The sequence below is a fragment of the Meles meles genome, chromosome 2, assembly GCF_922984935.1.
Source record: "Meles meles chromosome 2, mMelMel3.1 paternal haplotype, whole genome shotgun sequence".
NCBI classification, from domain to species: domain Eukaryota; kingdom Metazoa; phylum Chordata; class Mammalia; order Carnivora; family Mustelidae; genus Meles; species Meles meles.
Genome location: NC_060067.1, coordinates 84,330,959 through 84,355,701, shown reverse-complemented (window position 1 = coordinate 84,355,701; position 24,743 = coordinate 84,330,959). Strand labels below are relative to the sequence as shown.

Below are 24,743 nucleotides of genomic sequence, written 5' to 3'. Positions count from 1 at the left end.
AATATTATTCAGCCATAAAAAAGAATGAAATCTTGCCATTTGCAACAACATGATGGAGCTAGAGAGTATAACGCTGAACAAAATAAGTTAGAGAAAGACATATGATATGATTTCACTCATATGTGGAGTTTAAGAAACAAAACAAATGATCAAAGGAAAAAAAGAGAGACAAACCAAGAAATAGACTCTTAACTATAGAGAATAAACTGATGGCTACCAGAAGGGAGGGGATGGGGGTTATAGGTGAAATAGGTGTTGTCATGTTGAGCACTGGGTGATACATGGAACTGTTGAATCATTATATTGTACACCTAAAATTAATATAACACTGTATGTTAACTACACTGGAATTAAAATAGAAACAACAAAAGAAGAAAAATTGTGTTTTTTAACAAGTCAGTATAATACCTGATATAAATGGAATAAAGGATACCTTCCAAAAGGCCCCACAATTAGTAGTGAATTATATGACTCTCTGAAAACTCAACAGTAAAAGAAAGTCTAATTGGAAGACTGGACCTTGAACCACTGCTCAAGTATTATCACATATAATCTTTAAGGAAGAATTTCTAGAAATGAAGGGGAAATTTTGACTTTTCTTTAAATAGTTTTTTATAGCTTGCAGGTAGGCAAACTTATGTAAACTTAATATATCCATTAATGTAGAAGAAAAGAGTTTTCCATTTAGAAACAGAAGATCTAGGGGTTCCTGGGTAGCTCATTGTATTAAGCATCCAACTCTTGATTTGGGTCTGGTCATGGTCTCAAGGTCCTGAAATGAGCCCCACATGGGGCTCCCCACTCAGTGGGGAATCCACTTGAGACAGACTCTCTCTATCCCTCTGCACCACCCCCTTTATATAAATAAATAAAATCTTTAAAAAAAAAGAAACTATCTAAGTTTGTGGTGTAGTTCGTTTTAAATCCTTATTAAATATCTCAGTCTTCTCAGTGGGTCACTCAAACCTTATAGATGTCTCCTTTAATCAATGCATTGCATAAAACGTATGAGATATCTTAAATGTAAGTTGCTATACAAATAATATAATAATAGCAATTTACCAAAGTAAAGAATGGAGTTCAATTTCTCAAAGCACCATACACATTCATTACAGTTATGAAAATCTATGGAATAAACACAGAGGTGTAAAGGTGCTTAAATTGGGTAATGATTTTTTTTTTCCAGTGCTGTTCTGTCAAATTCAAACATTTGAACTTGTAAAATCATTTTATATTTTTTAAGATTTTATTTATTTATTTGCCAGAGAGAGACCCAGCGAGAGAGGGAACACAAGCAGCGGGAGCAGGAGAGAGAGAAGCGGACTCCCCGCCCAGCAAGGAGCCCCATGCGGGGCTGGATCCCAGGACCCCGGGATCACGACCTGAGCTGAAGGCAGCCACCTAATGACTGAGCCACCCAGGCGCCCCTTCAAATCGCCTTAAACCCTTCATAGAAATGAAGATAGTTTTCCAGACTGTCAAGTGAGTAGCCTACCAGTTATCTCATATTTCAGGACAGCTGTTTTATCCACCGTAAACCTGACCTTCTGAAAGATTGACTGCCAACATTACCTAGCGATGCCTCAGGGCGGCCAGAGCATTTCCGGTTCTAGCCCATTTGGCCGTGAAGGAGAGCCTGCCGCGCATGCGCGCCCAGCCCAGCCTCTCCTGATCTACTAGTCTCTCTACGTCACAGCTAGCCTGGCTGGGACTGCAACCGGCGGGAGTTTTTCAAAATGGGAGCGCGGAGGCGCCGCCCAGGTCTCGGAAGGTGCGGGAGAGGCCTTTCGGTGGCTGTGCAGCCGTCGCCCGGAGGGGCGGCCTAGAGAGCCAAGCCTGATGGGCGCCAAGACCGGCTGGCTGCTTGGAGCGCTACCTCGAAGGGACTGCGTGAAGGAAGCTAATCTGCGGAGCACAGGCCTGAGCCTGGAAATATGGCGACTTGCATCGGGGAGAAGATCGAGGTGAAAAGTCTTGGCAGTCTTCTCCGGGGCAGTTTGGGGGTGGGGTGGGGTAGCTGGAGTGGCAGGACTCGAGACTGCTGCAAAAAGGAGACCAGGCGAATCTAACGGCTGCGGGGTGGGCGCCGAGGTGCCTTGGGAGAGTCCCAACCGCCGGCCTGGCTGTCTAGGGCGGAGCGTCCCGCCCCTCAGGCTGGGGTGTTGGGGGACACGGTGAGTCGCTCACGGCCCCGCCCGTCAGTCGCCAGACACCAAGGCTCTCCCGCCGGGTCTGCCGCGCTAAAACAGGGCAAAGCTGCCACCCTCTTCTCTGAGGGGATGGCGGTTACCTCCGGCGGGAGATGCGGCGGGATTCCTGCCGTGCCCTCTGCTCCCAGGGGTTGGCTGGAGGTGGGAGCAAGGTGCTGAAGTTGCACTGAGGTTGATGAAGCAGTTCATTAGGGTGCTGTATCTGAAGCCCAGCCTGGACTTTCAGGGATCCCCGCAAGGCGTCAACATGCTTTCCACCCCAGACACCTGCTGTGTCAAGGTGTAATACCTGCTTGAATTTTGAATTCATATTCCCCTCTTGGTCCATTTTATCATCTTTTTCCAGTCTTTTCCTATCTTTCTTCTTTTTCACTCATGTGACTCATCACACATATCTTTAACTTTTAAGGATTTTAGGGTTGGGAATCTGCTTGGTAAAGGATCATTTGCTGGTGTCTACAGAGCTGAGTCCATTCACACTGGTTTGGAAGTAGCAATCAAAATGGTAAGAATATATTAATCAACTTTTCACCTCTACTTTGCGAGTAATTAGAGAGGTGACTTAAGATGTAAGAAACTTCTTACCTATGAGGCTTTTTTTTTTTTTTTTTTTAATTAAGTGTGGAGGGAACCCATCCCTATGCAGAAAACAATAATGCCAAGTCCGGCGATTGACCTTACAGATGTTTTAGGAGATCCTTGACTATGCTTAAATAAGTGTTTTATTTTCATTAATGTTCAGTAGACCTAGTACTTGTTATTATGCAAAGTTGTAGTAATTGACAGAAATCGAAAAGCAAATAATTTGTTTATAATAATGAGTAGGATTTGTGCCTAGTTCTATATTACACTGTAACAATCTAAAATACTATGTTTTGATTGTTATAAAAAATACTATGTTTTGATTGTTTATGATAGGACTATCATAAACAAATTAAGAATCACTTATCTAAGCCAGTAGGGAAAGGGAAGTTTTATTTTAAAGCTTGTCTAGTAGAAAAAATAGCAGGGTGAAAAAAACAACAAAAATATAAAGCTTGGGTAGATTTTTGTTGTTGTTGTTATAGATATGATAGTTGTGCTATTAAATTCTTTAAGTTGGGAGAGGATATTAGAATGCATTGGGTAAACTTTTTTTACTGAATGTCTACTCTGCCAGGCACTCTCTTAGGTGCATGGGGAAAACAGACAACAGAGTAGTAAATTGATCTCAGAAAGATGTAGATAAAAGGACTTAAGAATATTTTAAAGTATACTTTCTCTTCAGAGTTAACTTTTGAAAATTTCACATTTGGAAGTTCATCAGCAACATTTAAATGTTTCATGTTATTTTTTAGATAGATAAGAAAGCCATGTACAAAGCTGGAATGGTGCAGAGAGTCCAAAATGAGGTGAAAATACATTGCCAGTTGAAACATCCTTCTATCTTGGAGGTAATACAAATTTTATAAAAGTGACCAAGGACATTGAATTTTTGTGTATTATCATTTACTATGCCCTTTTACATTTCAGCTATATAACTATTTTGAAGATAACAATTATGTGTATCTAGTATTAGAAATGTGCCATAATGGAGAAATGAACAGGTATCTAAAGAACAGAATGAAACCATTTTCAGAAAACGAAGGTAGGTGGCTGCTTTTTTTCTTTTGTGTATATAAATTTTACTCTTTAAAAACTAGTTTTTGAAGAATGTGGTATATTGTAATGTTTAATAAAGCTGTTTAAATTATTACTTTGGGCTGGAAAAGGAGACCCCCAACTCTCAAAATTAGAAAAGCTGTTAATTTCTATAAATAATTTAAACATTACAGAAGTAAAAGGAGAAATTTGTTATCATCTTTCCCCAAAATCACATTTTTTTTTTAATTTTTTATTTATTTGACAGAGATCACAAGTAGGCAGAGAGGCAGGCAGAGAGAGAGGGGGAAGCAGGCTCCCCTCTGAGCAGAGAGCCCAATTCGGGACCTGATCCCAGGACCTGAGCCAAAGGCAGAGGCTTAACCCAGGTGCCCCTTTTTCTGTCTTTTTTTTTTTAAATCCAAAATCACATTTTAAATTGAATCATTGATAGTGTGTATCTTTTCAGGCCTAGAGAAAAGCTTTTTAGAATGTTATTGATGTCTATAAAGGAGTTCCTAAGTCAAACACAAATAACTCTTGAAATCATTTATTATAGAAAATGTCAAAAATACAAGTAGATGGAATAGTTTAATGAGACCTCAGCTTCTAAAGCTGTCAATTCATGATTCAAATTGTTTCATTTGTACCCTTCTTATTCCCCTAATTTTCCAGAGTATTTTGAAGCTGATTGTAGCCATCTTTATATCTATAAATATTTTGGTGTATGTCTTTAAAAAAATAAGAACTTTTAAAAATAATTATAGCCACAAAGTCCTTATCACACCCAGTAATTCCCTAGTATCAAATGCATAGTCAGTTTCAACTTCCAGAGTTTCTCATAAATAACTATTTTACAGTTCAGATCAGTGTCAAATAAGGTCCATGAGTCATCACACGAATAATTGTTTTCTAGTTATCCTGGTAATTGAGATTGTAGGTAAACTAACAAGTGTGGTTGCTATTGGACTTTTGGTACATTTAAGTCTATATAATCCATTTGAAAAGCAGTTTGGTCATATGTATTGAGTTATGCAAATATTCATATTCTTTGACTCAAAATAAGGTAGTAATACAAGTTGAGTAATACAAATTATGCAAATATTAATAATGACTTGCATTTTTTGTAATACTGTATAATAGTAATTAAGCCTTAAATAAGAAAATCTACAAAAGCTATAAAGGAAAAGAATTTTAATTTGACTTAATTAAAATTAAGAACATGAATGACAAAAGATTAAGTCAAATTTAAAACAAAGGAAGTAAATAATTGTAAAATATATGACTGACAAATAATATTAAATTAATGTTTAATATTAAAAATATAAGGGATGCTTTTTTTTTTTATTCGTTTATTTGTTTATTTACAGCATAACAGTGTTCATTGTTTTGGCATCACACCCAGTGCTCCATGCAGTACGTGCCCTCCCTATTACCCAACACCTGGTTCCTCAACCTCCCCCCCCCCCCCCCGCCCCTTCAAAACCTTCTGGTTGTTTTTCAGAGTCCATAGCCTCTCATGGTCCATCTCCCCTTCCAGTTTCCCTCAACTCCCTCTCCTCTCCATCTCCCCATGTCCTCCATGTTATTTGTTATGCTCCACAAATAAGTGAGACCATATGATACTTGGCTCTCTCTGCTTGACTTATTTCGCTCAGCATAATTTCTTCTGACAAATAATATTAAATTAATGTTTAATATTAAAAATATAAGGGATGCTTTAAAAAGAGGTAATGCAGGGGCACCTAGGTGACTCAGTGGGTTAGGCCTCTGCCTTCGGCTCAGGTCATGGTCTCAGGGTCCTGGGATCGAGCCCTGCATCGGGCTCTCTGCTCAGCGGGAGCCTGCTCCCTCCTCTCTCTCTGCCTGCCTCTCTGCCTACTTGTGATCTCTCAATCTCTGTCAAATAAAATCTTTAAAAAAAAAAAAAAGGTAATGCAGTAGAAAAATGGGTAGGGAATATAGGCAGACTTCACAGAAGAGAAAGTACAAATGGCCAAAAAATAAATGAAAAGATGCTTAAACTCGATAGCAATCATAAGAGTGCCAAATAAAATAGTGGAATACCCTTTTTTTAAAAAAACTCATTGGATTGACACTACCCAGTGTTAACAAGGATGTGCATGAAAATACAGCCTTTTGGAGGGCAGTTTGGCAAGTATTAAAATACTAAATTTTATCCTTCAACCCAATTTCTACTTCTTGAATTTAACAGAGAACCATGCCATACATATGCATAAGAAAACAAGTGGGTACAAAATGTTTATTCCTATGTTTTCTGTAATCTTGAAATATCAGAAATGACCAACTATTCATTGATAGCAATTAAATAAAATGAAAATTTATGGGGGACCTGGGTGACGCACTTGGTTAAGCCTCCAGCTCATAGTTTCAGCACAGGTTGTGATCTCAGGGTCCTAAGATTGAGCCCCCACACCAGAGACTCTTTCTGCCCCTCCTGCTCATGCTCTCTCTGCCTCTGTCTCTCTCAAATAAATAAATCTTTTTAAAAAAGATTAGCACATCTTTATTTTAAAGGTTTATTTATTTTAGAGAGTGAGGGGTAGGGGAGGGGCAGAAGGAGAAAGAATATTAAGCAGACTCCCTGGTAAGCACAGAGCCCAACCTGGGGCTCCATCTCCTGACCTGAGATCATGACTTGAGCCAAAACCAAGAGCCAGAGGCTTAATGACTGTGCCACCCAGGAGCCCCTAAAATAAATAAATCTTTAAGAAGAAAAAATATGTGTACTGACATGAGAATATTTCAAGAAATAAGTGAAGTGGGGAAAAAGTAACAACTGTATTTTTTATACCATTTTTATATTTTAAAGCATTTATTACAGTGTATTTCTGTAGACAAATGTATATAAGCACAAAGGTATAAAACAGTAATAAACACATTATTAATAGTGGTTATTTTTTGTGAGGGTTTGTGAGGACATCAGAGGAACTAGATTTCTTTTTTTCTTTTTTACAGTTAGAATACATTTACAAATTTTTACAAAATATTATAAATATTTTCTCTTAATTGCTATGGACTTCTAGTGTCACTGGGTAGTCTAGTCTCCCCCAGTTGCTAATATAATTAAGCTTTCCTTAACTATATAGAAAATTCATCAGTTGGAAAGGACGAAGATTAGGAAGAAGTTCCCAGTTGTTTTAAAGGGACTTAAAAGAATAATATGGAATTATCATAAAAATAGTATTTTGGTTGGTAGAACTAAGCTGCAAGCTGATGTTCTAATGTAATACTGTGGCACATATACTTGGGTCTCTAAAAACTGAATTCTAAGATTCTAAATACTGAATCAGATTTTCCAAATTGTCAATTTTATTTTTTGCATTCCAACAGCTCGACACTTTATGCACCAGATCATCACAGGAATGTTGTATCTCCATTCTCATGGCATATTACATCGGGATCTCACACTTTCTAACCTTTTACTTACCCGTAATATGAACATCAAGATTGCCGACTTTGGGCTGGCAACTCAGTTGAAAATGCCACATGAGAAGCACTATACTTTGTGTGGAACTCCTAATTATATTTCACCAGAAATTGCAACTCGAAGTGCACATGGACTTGAATCTGATGTTTGGTCCTTGGGCTGTATGTTTTATACGTTACTTATTGGAAGACCTCCTTTTGACACTGACACAGTCAAGAACACATTAAATAAAGTAGTATTGGCAGATTATGAAATGCCAACTTTTTTGACAAGAGAGGCCAAGGACCTTATTCACCAGTTACTTCGTAGAAATCCAGCAGATCGTTTAAGTCTGTCTTCAATATTAGACCATCCTTTTATGTCCCGAAATTCTTCAACAAAAAGTAAAGATTTAGGAACTGTAGAAGACTCAATTGATAGTGGACATGCCACAATTTCTACTGCAATTACAGCTTCTTCCAGTACCAGCATAAGTGGTAGTTTCTTTGATAGGAGAAGACTTTTGATTGGTCAGCCACTCCCAAATAAAGTGACTGTATTTCCAAAGAATAAAAATTCAAGTGATTTTTCTTCTTCAGGAGATGGAAGCAGTCTTTATACTCAGTGGGGAAATCAAGAACAAGAAACCAGTAATAGTGGAAGGCGAAGAGTAACCCAGGATAGGGAAGAAAGGCCACATTCTCGATACCTTCGTAGAGCCCATTCCTCTGATAGATCTGGCACTTCTAATAGTCAGTCTCGAGCCAAGACATATATAATGGAACGATGTCACTCAGCAGAAATGCTTTCAAAATCCAAAAGATCAGGAGTAGATGAAAATGAAGAAAGATACTCACCTACAAACAACAATGTCAGTATTTTGCATTTCTTTAAGGAAAAGACATCCAGTAGTTCTGGATCTTTTGAAAGACCTGATAATGATCAAGCATGGTAAGAATTCTATCAAAAGCATTTTATTTTTCTATAAATGTTATATTAGCACACATAGGGAGCTGCATCTAACTAAGGAGGGTTATTTTTTCTAATATTGTCAGATGTTCCTGGGGTACTTCTTAGCTATAATTTCTATTTCTTATTAGAAAGAGAATCAGAATGATGATTTTTAATTGTAGTTAAGAAACAATTTCATAATGAGTGTATGTGCTCATGAATGTGTTTAATACTTGAGAATTTTGTTTCATTTTTTATTTTATAGGAAGCAGGTCTCCAGTGCAAAGTATCATATTAAATGTGTCTGATCCCTAAAGTACTCTGATAATAACTGTTCTCTTTTTCTATCCTTCTCTCTCCCTCTCTCTCACACACATACACACACATACACACAAGATGAGCCAGTGATGAGTCATCATGTTATGAACATGAAGACTCATTTTTTAATGCTTATAGTGTTTTTTCCTTTTTCTCTTCTTTGATTTTTATGCTTAAATTACCGGAGGGCAGTAGCCATATAGAAACATTGTCACAGTACCATGGGCATTTTGGTCTGGAAATTTAGCTTTGGTTTAAGTATTCAGATCAAACGATTTTTTAAGTATTTTTATCATCAGAAGTTATTACCTGATAATTTTTTTATTAGTTTATCAGAATTTTTTTTCTCTGTTTAGCTCCAATCGTCTTTGTCCAGGAAAAACTCCTTTTCCATTTCCAGACCAGACAACTCAGACTGAAATGGTGCAACATTGGTTTGGGAATCTGCAAATAAAGGGTGAGTTTTCTGTTTGCATTTTCTTAAGAAAATTATACATTAAAAAAATAATAATAATACATTCTCAATAAACTATATTACAATAACAGTAATAATGTTATTCATTTTGAGTATTTGCTATATTAGCTACTGTCCATAGTGCTTAACAAATATTAACTTATTAAATTCTCACACACAAAAAATATGAAGATAGGGGTGCCTGGGTGTCTCAGTTGGTTAAGCATCTGCCTTCTGCTCAAATCACGTATGATCTCCGGGTCCTAGTATGGAGCCCTGTGTTGGGCTTCCTGCTCAGTGGGGAGTCTGCTTCAGACTCTCTCTCTCTCAAATAAATAAAATCTTTTTAAAAATACAAAGATAATATTAGCCCCATCTTACACATGAGGAATTGTGTTGCACAGAGCTTAATGTGCTAAGCTACACTGCCTAAAAGCAGAGGAGCCAGGATTCTAATACAAGCTGTTTGGCTCATGAACTGTACTCTTTATCTCTTTTCTTGCATCCTATCTATAAGAAGCACATACTATCAGTGCCTATAAAATAATCAAAAGATGGTTGACCTTATTTTTAAGTAGAAGCTAATGTGGACATCATGGTTTACCAGTGGGACTTTACATACACTGAAGTACACAGCTACTAAAACCTAAATGGGTTTTTTTTGTTTTGTTTTGTTTTTAAGTGAACTCTAGGCCGATGTGGGCTTGAACTCACAAACTTGAGATCAAGAGTTAACATACTCTGGGCGCCTGGGTGGCTGTCGGTTAAGCATCTACCTTTGGCTCAGGTCTTGATCCAGAGTCCCAGGATCAGGCCCTACGTTGGGCCCCTGCTTCTCTTTCTCCTTCTGCCCCTCCACCTCCCCCTGCTTATGCTCTTTCTCTCTCTCTCAAATAAACAAAATCTTAAAAAAAAAACAAAACAAGCAAACAAAAAAAAAGTTACATGCTCTACTGACTGAGCCAGCCAGGCACCCCAAAACCTAAACATTTTTAAACAGCTGTCATCCAAGCCATTATTTTAGATTTAGAGTTTGACAGTTCAACATTTCTTATTAATGAACACGACAGACTCACAGAAGGTGGGTTGGAAATACCATGGGAAAAAAGAGAATAATAAAGAAAACATATGGGGAGGAGGAGATAATTTCTTACTAAGTATTATATTACTTCAGACAGAGAGTACATAATATAACTATAATTTAAGCAGAGTTGTTATGTTACCTCAACCATCTGTTTTTTTCTTTTTAAAGGGAATTAATCTTTTTATGTGTACTTTATAATGGTAATTCAAATTTATGGTTTTTAAACTATAAAATTGCCATGTACTTAATCTTGCACTTAACCTTCTGTTGTGTTTATAGATACTTTTATTTGGTAATCGGGATATATCTGAGATGGAGAAATAAGTTTGTTTATAATCTAGTAGTGCTGCTGCAATTTTAAAGTATATTATTGGGTACAAAATATTTCTTCATGGGAGTAAGAGGAAAGAAAGCACTCACAAGTCATTTAGGGAAAAAATGCAATATATATTTTTAGAGCTTAGCGTTTGAAAAATTGCCTTATAGAGATATACATATAGCCTAATCACTTAACGGGCTTTAAAAAATTAATGTTCCTGTGTGAACTCTAAAGCCATATAAAATATAAATGGGTAAAATTCAACAAGAGCTCTTAAAAAATGTGGTGCAAAATGGGGTGCCTGGGTGGCTCAGTGGCTTAAAGCCTCTGCCTTCGGCTCGAGTCATGATCCCAGGGTCCTGGGATTGAGCCCAGCATTGGGCTCTCTGCTCAGCGGGGAGCCTGATTCCTCCTCTCTCTCTGCCTATTTCTCTACCTACTTGTGATCTCCCGTCTGTCAAATAAATAAATAAAATCTTAAAAAAATGTGGTGCAAATACACTCATAATATTAAATGTTAATAATAACATTACAACTGTTTTATATATTGTTTTTGGTTTTATTTGCATATTTTATAAGTGAAGATGGTCAGACAGACAGTCCTCAGCTTAAAGAGGTAAACTGTATTACATATTACATAGAATGATTACCTCTACTTGTTGGAACACTGGCAGTTACTTGTTTTAGAATTAGTAAGTGACCCTAAATTTTGCCTTGACTGAAGAAGAAATTTCATATTAATGTCTTAGTTTTAGGAGTATAAAGGTGTATCTTTGCAATCTGGATTAAAATGTTCTTTTAAGGTCATTCTTGGGGAGCCTGAGAGGCTCAGTTAGTTAAGCATCTGCCTTGATGCTTAACATGATCAGGTCATGATCCCAGATATCCTGGGATTGAGGTTCATATCGTGCTCCCTGCTCAGTGTGGAGTCTTGCTTCCCCCTTTTCCTCTGCCTCGTCTTGCCTGCTTAAGACAATGCTCTGTCTGTCTCTCTCTCTCTCACATAAATAAAATCTTTAAAAGTCATTCTTGTATTATGTCATATCTTAAAACTGCTTATTTGTTAGAAATATTATAAACATTTTTTTACTAGATTTCTTTTGTACTTCAAAACAAAATTATACTAGCATGACATTATGTTGTGTAGACTTGTTTTTTTTTTTTTTTTTTTTCATTTTCACTAACTTGCTTCAATCTGTGTATATTGCAGATCATTTAAGAGAAAATACTGAACAGAACACCATTAGCCCAAAAAGAGATTTCCAAGGCCATCCAGATTTGCAGGACACATCAAGAAATGTTTGGACTGATACAAAAGCCAAAAAGAGTTCTGATGCTTCTGATAATGTTCATCCTGCAAAACAGTTGAATACCATGAAATTTATGACTTCATCTCAAAGTAAACCTGAGATAATTCAACAAGAATCTATTTTTGGCTCAGATCCTCTTTCCGAGCAGAGCAAAACTAGGGGTATGGAGCCACCATTGGGTTATCAGAAACGTACACTACGAGGCATTACATCTCCTTTGACTGCTTACAGGTTAAAACCTATTAGACAGAAAACCAAAAAGGCTGTGGTATGTCTATCATTTTTCTAAATTACTATGTGATAGTTTCCTTGAGTATGTGGTTTCTTATATCAAATATGTTTCTTTTAGTTCCTGTACTTTTGATATTTACAAGATAAACTCATTTAAAAGTAAAGAGTAGGAATATATGGAAAAATAGCTAATGTTTTCTATTAGCTACTTTAAGAATGGTGAATTGATACTGATAAGCTTTGAATTTTAAATTATTGATAATGAGAAACATTTAAAAGTAACAGTGGCTAAATAGTGTTAAATATTGTTTTATTCACAATTCCAATTACTGATTTAATATTTAATACTGCTTTTTGCTTTGTCTTAATTGTTTCAGTATTTAGTCTAGTCTCATCAAAAAAGGTAAACTAAAAAAAATTTTTTTAACATTTGGAACTAAAGAAAAAGAATATACACAAAATGAAGTTTAGAGTTTACATTGATGTATGAATTGGAAATAGCAATTTTTATTTTTTAATTCCATCTTTCTCCTCTTTGTACCTTGCTTTCTATTCACCCAGTCTTGTCTTTGTTTGGCTTGCTATTGTCTTTTCAAAGTCCTTATTCTCCACCCATACCTTCTGCTTTCATTTGCTCACTGGTTATCATTTCACACTTAATTATGCCTTCTTACCTTTGCTCCTTATGTTTCACAATTGTGCTCACATACAGCTCTGGTGTAGACTGTTGGAGAGAAGCAGCCATTTGATTTTGACTTGAATTTTTGTTTCTGCTATGGTTAAGTACTTTTAAGTATTATATATGTCAGAGCTATTATAGTAAACAAGAGAATTGTTACTAATGTTACCTTCTTGTTTTTTAGGTTAGCATACTTGATTCAGAGGAGGTATGTGTGGAGCTTCTAAAGGAACATACATCACAAGAATATGTGAAAGAAGTTCTTCAAATATCTAGTGATGGAAATATGGTAATGTGGCTTTACTTCATTTTGCAATTTTAAATCATCATTAAACATTTAGCATTCCAGTTCATTCTACAAGGATATCATTAAAATACTTAAAAATTGTTTTTCTTAATATGATAATATCTCTGAAATTAAAAAACTGAAATACCATGTTACATATATTTAATTAATGTGGTTTTTAAAATAATTATAACTTGTAGCAAAATCTAAGCTTTATTACTTCTAGAAAATATTTAACATTTTCAATAAAATAATACTTAATTTTACATGTGAGCTCTTTTCATAATTTTACTAACGAAATATAACACTCTAACTTAATGGCATATAATTAGAATTCTTAAAAAACTTTTTGACAGATCACTATTTATTATCCCAATGATGGAAGAGGTTTTCCTCTTGCTGACAGACCACCACCCCCTACTGACAACATCAGTAGGTACTGCTTTGACAATTTACCAGGTATGTAAATTTATCAGGAATAAATTTAGATAATGGATTTATATATATGTAAACTCTATGTGTGTAGATATCATAGATTATAAATGTCTTGCTTCAACCAGGCTATAGCTCATGTTCTCATATTTTATATGTGGTGAGATATGGTGTACCTTACTAATCCAATGTTTATTCATATTCTGTGTTATCACATATTTAAGCAAAAACCATGGGATATTAGTCATATAAAACACAAATATAATATGTACATTTGTTTAGTTACTAATTTGTCTAGAATCTTGTTTAAAATTCAATGTAAAGTATCAAATTTTTGGCTTTTAAAACCATTATTATGCTCCATAAATAAATGATCATCTGTTATTATGGCTAACCAATTTTGACTTCTTGTTCAGCTTCTGGATTTTATGGATGGGGGAATTAAATATTGAATAGTAAGCCTTCACTAAAGTGACTTTTAGAATCAAACAAGAAAACCTGTCTAATCTAATCCTATTAGAAATCAAAACAGAACAAGACTAAATACTGTAAGTGACTATAGTTACAGGGAATTGTAAAAACTGACTTTTGAATATTAGGACCACAAAACTCTATGCTTTACTAACATAAAAAGAACTACACCTTTTCCTGATAGTCTGATTCTGATATCTCAGGTAGAAATTTTTCATTGCAATTGTTAAAACATTTCTAGAATCATTACTTATAATGAGTCAGTGATTCAGAGGAAGAGATTTTTTTAAATTATCATGGTACTACTCATCAGATTTTGTTATATACTTGGGGATTGTATTATATTGTTTTTAGTTTTCAGTTAAAATAATAGACTTGCATGACTGAAATATCTTTATTTTGGTAATGAGGTTTCTAACCGATCAACTTGAATTTTTGTGGAGGAGTAGTGATCAATATTAAACTTATGGAATATATGTCAAGTCAACTTTTTATTTCCTACTATTAGGTAATTTTTTCTTTTTTTTCCCTAGAGAAGTACTGGCGAAAATATCAATATGCTTCCAGATTTGTACACCTTGTAAGATCTAAATCACCCAAAATCACTTATTTTACGAGATATGCTAAATGCATTTTAATGGAGAATTCCCCTGATGCTGATTTTGAGGTTTGGTTTTATGATGGTAAGTATCATTTAGAAATGGTAATTTTTTTCCCTTTAGTTTATAATTTAGTAGTTGTTTTTTTCAATTCAGTACCACAAGTCTATAAGCTATATATTTATACAAATTAGTTAGCACAGTATACTATATGTTAAATATGTTAACCAAATTTATTTATATATACTTTCATGTAAACAGCTTATTCTCCAATATGTATATTAGTTCTTTTTCCCTGTTTAGCTCAGATTTAATAACATTCAGGTTGATAGTACAGAATCACCTTAAATAAATATCCTACTTCTTAGTAGAAACTCAAATGGACATATACCAAATGATGAGAATTATAAATGTGGCAAAAGGATAGGGTTGAACTAGAGAATATGTTTTCCTAAATCTAAAGATGATTTACTTTTTAATCTGTAAAACTCCTTTTAAGGGACACCTAGCACGTACACTCATACAGTACACATATAATAATAGCTATCCTTCAATTGTGTTTTTGTATGAGATCAGTGATTTTTTTTTTTTTTTAAGATTTTATTTATTTATTTGACATACAGAGATCACAAGTAGGCAGAGAGGCAGGCAGAGAGAGAAGGGGAAGCAGGCTCCCTGTTGAGCAGAGAGTCCAGTGCGGGACTCAATCCCAGGACCTTGGGATCATGACCTGAGCTGAAGGCAGAGGCTTAACACACTGAGCCACCCAGGCTCCCCGATGTGATTTTTTAAAGTATCATAAAAGTATTAGACTTATGCCAGATATATGTAGGAAAAAAAATGAACGGCCTATATTTATTGAATATGTTCACAGCCTCATTTTTTAATGGTCAGTGAGTGAATATAAATAATACCATGATCTTTATGCACTAGCATGATAATGAGTATAAACACAGGAATATTTAAAGAAATGATAAAAGAGTCATTTTCTTCTTATTCTTTAAGGAGCAAAGATACACAAAACCGAAGATTTAATTCAGGTGATTGAAAAAACCGGGAAATCTTATACCTTAAAAAGTGAAAGTGAAATTAATAGCTTGAAAGGGGAAATAAAAATGTATATGGACCATGCAAATGAGGTATGTACCTAGTTGTGGTAGGTTTTTCATACAAGTTAATAGTGATTCCAAATGATAGGTGAAATAATGACAGCTGTATTCTTTTGAAATAGGGCCATCGTATTTGCTTAGCACTGGAATCCATAATTTCAGAGGAGGAAAAGAAAAGTGGAAATGCTCCCTTTTTCCCAATAATTGTAGGAAGGTAAATGTTTGAAAATTTTAAAATATGGCTAAGATGTGTCGGAAATGTTAAAAAAAAGTTTAGTGTTTACACTATGGTCACTTTTAAGTTTTCTGTAATTTGAAAGCTTTAAGGGAATATATTTGGACATTTCTTTCCCCTTCAGAAAACCTGGAAATACTAGTTCACCTAAGGCCTTGTCACCTCCTACTTCTGTGGATCCAAACTACCTGATGAGTGATAGAGCATCTTGGAATAAAATGATAAATAATGCTGCTTCTTCAAAACTGGCACCAATGCTTAATCCTTCTGTAAGTAAATATATGTAACTTCTATACTTCAAACTCTTCAGTGATTGCCTCTTGCCTTTCATATAAATTTTAAATTCCTTACTGTGGCCTTTTTATCATCTATCAACTTCTCCCCTGCCTACTTTACCCTGCACTATCTATGCTTTCTTTTAGTTTTTCAAGTAAGTCAAGCATACAGGGCCTTTTCACATGCTATTCACTTGACCTGGAACTTCTCCCTAATCTCTTAATGGTTAGTTCTTTCTCATCCTTCAGGTCTCAGTGTAAATGTTACCCCGTAAGCTAAATATATTATTATATGTATCATTTTATTTTTACTAATAAAATATCATTGACTGCCTCAATATCCATGATAGAACATTGTGTACAAAAACTTATTAATTTTTTATTCTATGAACTGTCATGCCTATAAATACTATATAGCAATATAGAAAAATGCAACATTAAGGAAATAGATCTGTGTGTATATATATTCACACATGTACATATATACTGCAATTGCAGTTATGAAAAATTATGCCTTTGGGAAACAAAAGACAAAAGAAATCTACCTAAATGGAAACAGCAACTGTGTGATTTTTCTTCTGTATTTCTCTAGTTTTCCATAATGCGGTTATATATTTGCATTTTTTGGTTAATGCTTTAATTAATTAATTAATTAATTAATTTTTGAAAGATTTTATTTATTTATTTGACAGAGAAAGAGATCACAAGTAGGCAGAGGCGAGGGAGAGAGGGGGAAGCAGGCTTCCTGCTGAGCAAGGAGCCTGATATGGGACTAGATCCCAAGACTCTGGGATCATGACCTGAGTCAAAGGCAGGCGTTTAACCAACTGAGCTGCCCAGGTGTCCCTATATTTTCATTTCTTAACTTTGTTATTAAAAAATTATTTTGGGGGTGCCTGGATTGCTCAGTTGGTTAAGTGACTGCCTTCAGCTCAGGTCATGATCATGGAGTCCCAGGATCTAGTAGCGTGTGGGGCTCCTTGCTCAATGGGGAGTCTGCTTCTTCCTCTGATCCTCCTCTCCCCACCTTGTGCTCTCTTTCCTTCTCTCTTTAAAATAAATGAAAAATTTTTTTTCAGCTAATGAACATCTAGTCATTTTTCAGTTTTGATGAAGTTGCCTTATAAAAATGCCAAGCAATAATATCTTCTTGTCCTTTACTGTTTGTAGATGGTTACAAATGAACGACGTGGCTTTATGGCTGCAGCTACTGAAGCAAACATCTCTTCTAGTAGTCTAAAAGATTGTCTTCCTAAATCAGCACAACTTTTGAAATCTGTTTTTGTGAAAAATGTTGGTTGGGCTACACAGGTGAGACGTTTTTTATAGTGAAGTAATTTTCTCACTCTGAATTTCTTTAGTTTTCATAGTCATTAGACAATTATCAAAAAAGTAAATAATTTTAAATATTTCTCTTTGCAAGAAAGTTTTTACACCTTTTTTTACATTGATTATATTAAAATTTTAGACATTTTTTTTATTTGTATACACTTGGAGAACTCTAGGTATTATTAATAAATTGGTAAGGCGTAAGTGATTTGTTTTTAAAACAAGTGTCTTAAACCCAAATGTTCACTGATAGATAAAGAAGATGTATGTGTAGAGGCACCTGGCCAACTCAGTCTGTAAAGCATGCAACTTGATCTCAGGGCTATGAGTTCAAGCCCCACGTTGGGCATGGAGCCTACTTAAAATTAATAAATAAATATACAGAGATACATACATGAAAAAATATATGTGTATATACACAATGGAATATTACTCAGCCATAAGAAAAAAAATAAAATCTTGCCATTTGTGACAACATGGATGGGCCTAGAAGGTATTATGCCAAGTGAAATAAGTCAGACAGAGAAAAATAAATAAATGATTTCACTCACATGTGGAAGCTAAAAAACAAAACAGAAAACAGAAAGAAGCTCATAATACAGAGAACAAACTGTTCATTGCCAGAGGGGAGGAGGAGGACTGGCTAACCAGGTAAAGGGGATTAAGAGGTACACACTTGCAGCTGTAAAATAAATAAGTCACAGAAATGGAAAGTACAGCATAGGGAATATAATCAATAATACTGTAATAAAGTTGTGACAGGTGGTGAGCTTTAAGTACTCTGTAGAATTGTTGAATCACTATGTTGTATACCTGAAAGTATCGTAACATTGTATGTCATCAGTGCTTCAATTTAAAAAATAAATTAAGAAAAACAGAATAGAGGGACACCTGGGTGGCTTAAGTCAATTAAGTATCTGCCTTCAGTTCAGGTCATGATCTCAGGGTCCTGGAATTGAGTCCTGCTGTGGGCTCCACACACAGCAGTAGTCTGCTTTGCCCCACCCCTCCTCTACTTATGCCACTCCCCCTGCATGTGCACACCCTCTCTCAAATAAATAAATAAAATCTTAAAAAAAAAAACAAACAACAAAACAGAATAGAGGTGTCATGATAATGGCTACTTGTTGGTAATTGAGAATGATGTTCATGACTTTTAAGTTTTACAAACTGTGATCTATTACTATTAATCTATTAATAATAGATTACTATTTGTAATTTATTATTTGGCAGAAAAGAATTTTCACATTTAAAAATTAGGTCCACATTGAGTTTCAAACTTGCAGAATTATATGTAGGTATGAGCCTATATATATTTATATTATCTGAAAGCTGAAGCTTGGATACTTGAGCATAGTACATTTTTTTAGTACATGTAATCTTTACTTGCTAGGGAAGAAAAATGCATCTTAGACCTTTATGGGGGTAGGAAATAAATGAAGGGAACTCAGCATTTGTTCAGTACCTGTTATATGGTATCATGTTTCTCACGTGTATTGTATTTGTTATTCCCCAAAATAAAAGCCAGTAAAGTTGGTGTTACTTCCTTTTATAGATAGTAAAATTATGGCTTATAATTGTTGATTGACTTGCCCGGTCCTACTCGGTAGTTGGCAGAGTCTGGTGTAAACTCAGGTCTGTTTGATTCCAGTGCCCATGTCTTCTCTCTTCTGTTTGGAGTGCCACATTGTAAATTAGTGACTATATCAAATATCAGTGACTAAAGGAATAAGTTGCAAAGGCTAAGGTGTACAGGCAGAAGAGAAATTCTGTGGCCCAAGGACAAAGAATAGAGGGAAATCCTAATTCAAGAAAATATTACTTTTGTATTTCCTAAATCTCTTCTTTATTAGAAATGCCGTTGGCAGGAGGGACACAAAACTACTGAGACATTGTAGTAGAAATGAATGGGAAACTGGATTCATTTAGAATAATTTTAATATTTTAATGCCATAGCTATTAAAGGAATAATCAGAAAAGATGTGAATATTCTCAGTGCTACTAATATCACAGCCCCATGTTTGTAGTTTCCTGAGAGCGTTGCCTTTTTTTTTTAAGATTAGTTTATGTAAGCGTGCACATTGGAGTGCAAGCACATTGGAGCTCAAGCAGTGGGGGAGCAGCAGGAGGCAAGCAGACTTCCTGCTTAGTGGGGAACCTGACAAGGGCTTGATCCTAGGACCCTGAGATCATGACCCACGCTGAAATCAAGAGTCAGATGCTTAACTGACTGAGCCACCCAAGAGCTCTGAGCATTGTTTTTTTTTCTTTTAACTATTTGTAAAACCTATTGAACATGAGTACCTTTTAAGAACTTTAAATCTTCTGGGGCGCCTGGGTGGCTCAGTGGTTTAAGCCGCTGCCTTCAGCTCAGGTCATGATCTCAGGGTCCTGGGATCGAGTCCCGCATCGGGCTCTCTGCTCAGCAGGGAGCCTGCTTCCCTCTCACTCTCTCTGCCTGCCTCTCTGCCTACTTGTGATCTCTCTCTGTCAAATAAATAAATTAAAAATCTTTATAAAAAAAAAGAACTTTAAATCTTCTACTGTATAGTAATTTTGCATACTTATTATTTTTCTAGTTAACTAGTGGAGCTGTGTGGGTTCAGTTTAATGATGGGTCCCAGTTGGTTGTCCAGGCAGGAGTGTCTTCTATCAGTTATACATCACCAAATGGTCAAACAACTAGGTAAGCTCTTAAAATAATGGTTGAGATTTATACCTTTGCTATATAATTTTCTTTTCTCTATCTGTTGAAATAAATGATTTAATAAGGTTTTGTATGTTCTTTAGATTAAGGCCTTCAGTTTAATGAAGAATCCAGTTTTCAAGTCAGCTCAAGTATTTGACCTAATTTTCTTTTTATTATTTAAATACACTTACAAAGTGGTCTATTTTAAAAGAATACAAACGATATGCTTAACTTGATTTAGGTATCTACTTAAATAATTTGTGTGATTTTTCTGAGGTGCCTCTTTCATTGAAGAATTACTGAAAAATAGTATAGTCTTTTGGTACTTTCATACAAACCAATTAATTATGTTTTGTCTTTTTTTTTTCTTTTGCTTCACTTAGGTATGGAGAAAATGAAAAATTACCAGATTACATCAAACAGAAATTACAGTGTCTTTCTTCCATCCTTTTGATGTTTTCTAATCCAGCTCCTAGTTTTGAATAATTAAAGCTCCTTATAGATACATAAGTTAATAAATAACTTTGTTGGCTTTCAAGTAAAGTGACTTTTTTTTATTTGATATAACTTCCTCAGAAAGCCTTTCTACAAAAGACAGTTTCAATCTATACCATAATGGATGTATTCTAATGAGAGAACAAAGCAGAATGAAACTTCTAAAATGTACTGGTCATAGATAAAATAGTATACTGGACTTTGCTCTTAAAACATATACCCCCAAACTTTGTATTCATATATTTGTATTGAACAGTCCTTTAAAAGCAAAGATATAAATGGTGTGTGGTGTATTTATACTTTTTAAATTGTTTTCCCTACTTCTTAGTCATGTTGAGAATCATGGAATAAACATGCTAGAGTTTTTGAGGTTTTGACCATGTAAATAATGTGTATTTATATTGTAAGTAACAGATGTAAACATGTATATTTGTTTTATATTTATTTTTGTAGCACCAGTTTCTAATGAAATATTTCTGAAAATGCATTTTATAAAAAAATAAATACAGAGATAAATTGCTTTATCTTTTGATTTATTTAATTAAATACTCATTTTAAAGTAAGTTACTAGTAAGCTCATTTTTAAATTCTGTTGCCTGTTTACGAGCCAGTTAAATTTTTAAAATTAATTTCACAAATGGTAAATACATTGTTTCTCTACCTTTATTTGAAAATATGTGTATATTTTAATGATAAACATTTTAACACTGTAGAACTTAATGTAATAGTTAAGATGAAGAAAAAGAATGTTTGATGTGGGACACCCATTACCTTTTACTCAAGATAAAGCAGGAATGAAATAAAATATATGAATATGATAAAGACTTCTTAACCTAATGTTTCCTGCTGTTTTTTAGAATTAGAAATATTTGAGCTATTTCCATTTAGTAGACAGGAATAGCTAATGCCACAATTATTCAACATTGTTTTGGATGTTTTGCCTAAGGCAATAAGAAAAATAATTTGCAACATAAATAAGAGTTAATAAGCAAAAGGCAACCTGATAGAAGTATGGACAAAAGATATGAGCAGATAATTCACAAAGACAAGAAAGGAAATACATGCTCACTACATTTATAGTTGGAGAAAAGCAAAATTAAAATAAAATCATTTCCTTTTATCCAACAGATTAGTAAAAAAATAAATAGTGCTTGCTAAAAGGAACAGGGGATTCTCAGGTGTTGATTAATTAGTATAAAAGTAATTTGGCAATATGTTAGAATTAATAATCTGTTAGAATTTTTTTTTTAAGATTTTATTTATTTGACAGAGATCACAAGTAGGCAGAGAGGCAAGCAGAGAGAGGGGAAAGCAGGCTCCCCGCTGAGCAGAGAGCCAGATGCGGGGCTGGATCCCAGGACCCCGGGATCATGACCCAAGCCAAAGACAGAGGCTTAACCCACTGAGCCACTCAGGTGCCGCTGAATTTTGTTTTTTAATCCAATCTGATAACCTCTGTAGTCTACTGTGTTCACATTTATTAAATCATTTCTGATAAGTTTACTATTTGTCATTACAGTTCTACTGTATATTTATGTCTACCAGTTTCTTTCATGCTTTCCATCTACATGTTTCATTGCTTTTTTTCCCTTTCCTGCCTTCTTTGACCTTGAATTTCCTGTAATCTCTTTTACTCTTTGTACTGATTTTCTCTGAGAGGGTACAGCAATGGCTTATTAATATTCACTTTACATTATCATGACTATCAGAATATTCATAGCTGAGCTATGTATTACACTAGAATTACATTTCTTGAACAACTTTGAGTTTTTCCAGAGTCACTTTGTTTGCTCAAACACATCTGATAATCTATCTGTAGATTTTATTTTTGGTTCCTTTTTCTCTCCTTTTGAAGACAGCTCTCTTGAGCCCTCTGATTTACTTTTTCTATCTGGACTGGTTGTTAGGTATATAGCATGTCCAATATATAAATAAAATATATTATAATTTGTTTATCCATTATAATGCTGATGAACACTTGGGTTGTTTCCAGATTTTGGCTGTGAAAACCATACAGCTATGACCGTGTTTCGGTGAATATGCACACAAGTTTCTCTAGAGTTTTACTTAGAACCGAATTTACTGGATCTTAATATTGGCGTGTCTCAAATGTTAGGAGATAATGCCTAATTTTTTTACACTTCTACCTGCAACATATAACAGTTTTTATTGCTCCACATCCTCATCAGTATTTGGTGTTGTGATCTATTAAAATTTTTGCCAGATTGACAAGTGTAGAATAATGTATCATTGTGGTTTTAATTTGCATTTCCCTAATTACTGAAGAGGTTGAAATCTTACATATTTATTAGATACTCATCTCTCCTCTTATGAAGTACCTGTAATGTCTTCTGCCTATTTTTTCTCTTGGGTTGTCTGGCTTTTTCTTGGTGATTATGAAGAGTTTTGAATATGTATCCTTTGTCTATTGATATATGTGGTAAATGTCCTCTCCCAGTCCAGGTTTCCACTCTCTTAGTAATGATAAACAGAAATTCTTAACTTTAATGTAGTCCAATTTCACAGATTTCCTTTACAGATACTGCTTTTTAAATTCTGCATAGTATTTTTTAAAAAATTCCTTATTCAACTTAGTGAACATATACTGAATTATTAATTTTAGAGGTAGAACTTAGTGATTCATCAGTTGCATATAACACCCAGTGCTCATGGCATCAAGTGCCCTCCTTAATGCCCATCACCCAGTTAGCCCACCCCCACCCACTTTCCATCCAGTAGCCCTCGGTTTCTTTCCTAGAGTTCATTATCTCTTAAGGTTTGTATTCCCCTGTTTTCATCTTATTTTATTTTCCTTCCCTTCTCCCATATTCATTTGATTTGTTTCTTAAATTCCACATATGACTGAAATCATATGATATTTGTCTTTCTCTGGCTTACTTCTTTCTCTTAGCTTAATACCTGCTGGTTCCATCCACGTCATTGCATATAGCAAGATTTCATTCTTTTGGATGGCTGAGTAATATTCTGTGTGTTTGTATGTCTGTATATATATATACATCATCTTTATCCATTGATCTGTTGATACACATCTCGGCTCTTCCCACAGTTTGGCTCTTGTGGATGTTGCTGCTACAAACATTGGGTACAGGTGCCCCTTCGGATCACTATGTTTGTATCCTTTGGATAAATAGTACTTAGTAGTTAAATTGCTGGGTTGTAGGGTAGTACTATTTTTAACTTTTTTAAGGAAACTCCATACAGTTTTCCAGAGTGGCTGCACCACTTTGCATTCCCACCAACAATGTAAGATGGGTTCCCATTTTGCACATCCTCACCAACATTTGTTGTAGCCTGAGTTATTTTAGCTATTCTGACCAGTGTGAGGTAGTATCACATTGTAGGTTTGATTTGCATTTCCTTGATGCCAGGTGATGAGCATTTTTCCATGTGTCTTGGTCATTTGTATGTCTTCTTTGCCTATTTCTTGACTGTATTATTTGTTCTTGGGTGTTTGGCTTGATAAGTTCTTTATGGAGTTTCGATACTAGCCTATTATCTGATAAGACATTTATAAATACCTTCTGTCATTTTATAGGGTGTCTTTTAGTTTTGTTGACTGTTTCCTTTGCTGTAGAAAAGCTTTTCATCCTGACAAAGTCCCCATAGTTCATTTTGGCCTTTGTTTACCTTGCCTTTAGAGATCTAGCAAGAAGTTGCTGCAGCTGAGGTCACAGAGGTTGCTGCCTGTGTTCTCCTCTAGGATTTTGATGGATTCCTGTCTTACATTTAGGTCTTTCACCCATTTTGAGTCTGTTTTTGTGTGCGGTGTAAAGAAATGGTCCAGTCTCGTTCTTTTGCATGTGGCTGTCCAATTTTCCCAATACCATTTGTTGAAAAGGCTGTCTTTCCATTGGACATTCTTTCCTGATTTGTTGAAGATTAGTTGACCACAGATTTGAGGGTGCATTTCTGGGTTTTCTATTCTGTTCATTTGATCTGTGTGTCTGTTTTTGTGCTAGTACCATAGTGTCTTAATGATTATAGCTTTGTAATACAGCTTAAAGTCTGGAATTGTGATGCCACCAGCTTTGGTTTTCTTTTTCAACATTCTTTGGCTATTTGGGGTCTTTTCTGTTTCCATACATTTTTTAGGATTATTTGTTCCAGCTCTGTGAAAAAAGTTGATAGTATTTTGATAGGGATTTCATTGAATGTATAGATTGCTCTAGGTAGCATAGACATTTTAACAATAATAG

At 35.0% G+C, this 24,743-nt stretch overlaps 1 protein-coding gene across 1 annotated transcript; it reads left to right on the top strand.

Annotated features, from left to right (window-relative positions):
* Positions 1–1,719: 1,719 nt before the first annotated feature.
* Positions 1,720–22,990, top strand: PLK4 (polo like kinase 4). Its single transcript, XM_045991366.1, has 16 exons — positions 1,720–1,964; positions 2,620–2,715; positions 3,548–3,643; positions 3,723–3,837; positions 7,185–8,211; positions 8,886–8,986; positions 11,597–11,964; positions 12,791–12,895; positions 13,249–13,351; positions 14,329–14,478; positions 15,400–15,533; positions 15,626–15,717; positions 15,863–16,007; positions 17,184–17,324; positions 19,922–20,028; positions 20,415–22,990. The coding sequence occupies exons 1-16, from the start codon at positions 1,935–1,937 to the stop codon at positions 20,515–20,517; spliced, it is 2,913 nt and encodes a 970-aa protein (XP_045847322.1). The 5' UTR covers positions 1,720–1,934; the 3' UTR covers positions 20,518–22,990.
* The last annotated feature ends 1,753 nt before the right edge of the window (positions 22,991–24,743 follow it).

Excerpts from the sequence above, each read along its gene's own strand:
- PLK4 (XM_045991366.1), top strand. The coding sequence starts at position 1,935 with ATGGCGACTTGCATCGGGGAGAAGATCGAG. Across the intron at positions 8,212-8,885 it reads CCTGATAATGATCAAGCATG|CTCCAATCGTCTTTGTCCAG; the intron begins GTAAGAATTCTA and ends TTCTCTGTTTAG. Across the intron at positions 15,534-15,625 it reads ATATGGACCATGCAAATGAG|GGCCATCGTATTTGCTTAGC; the intron begins GTATGTACCTAG and ends CTTTTGAAATAG.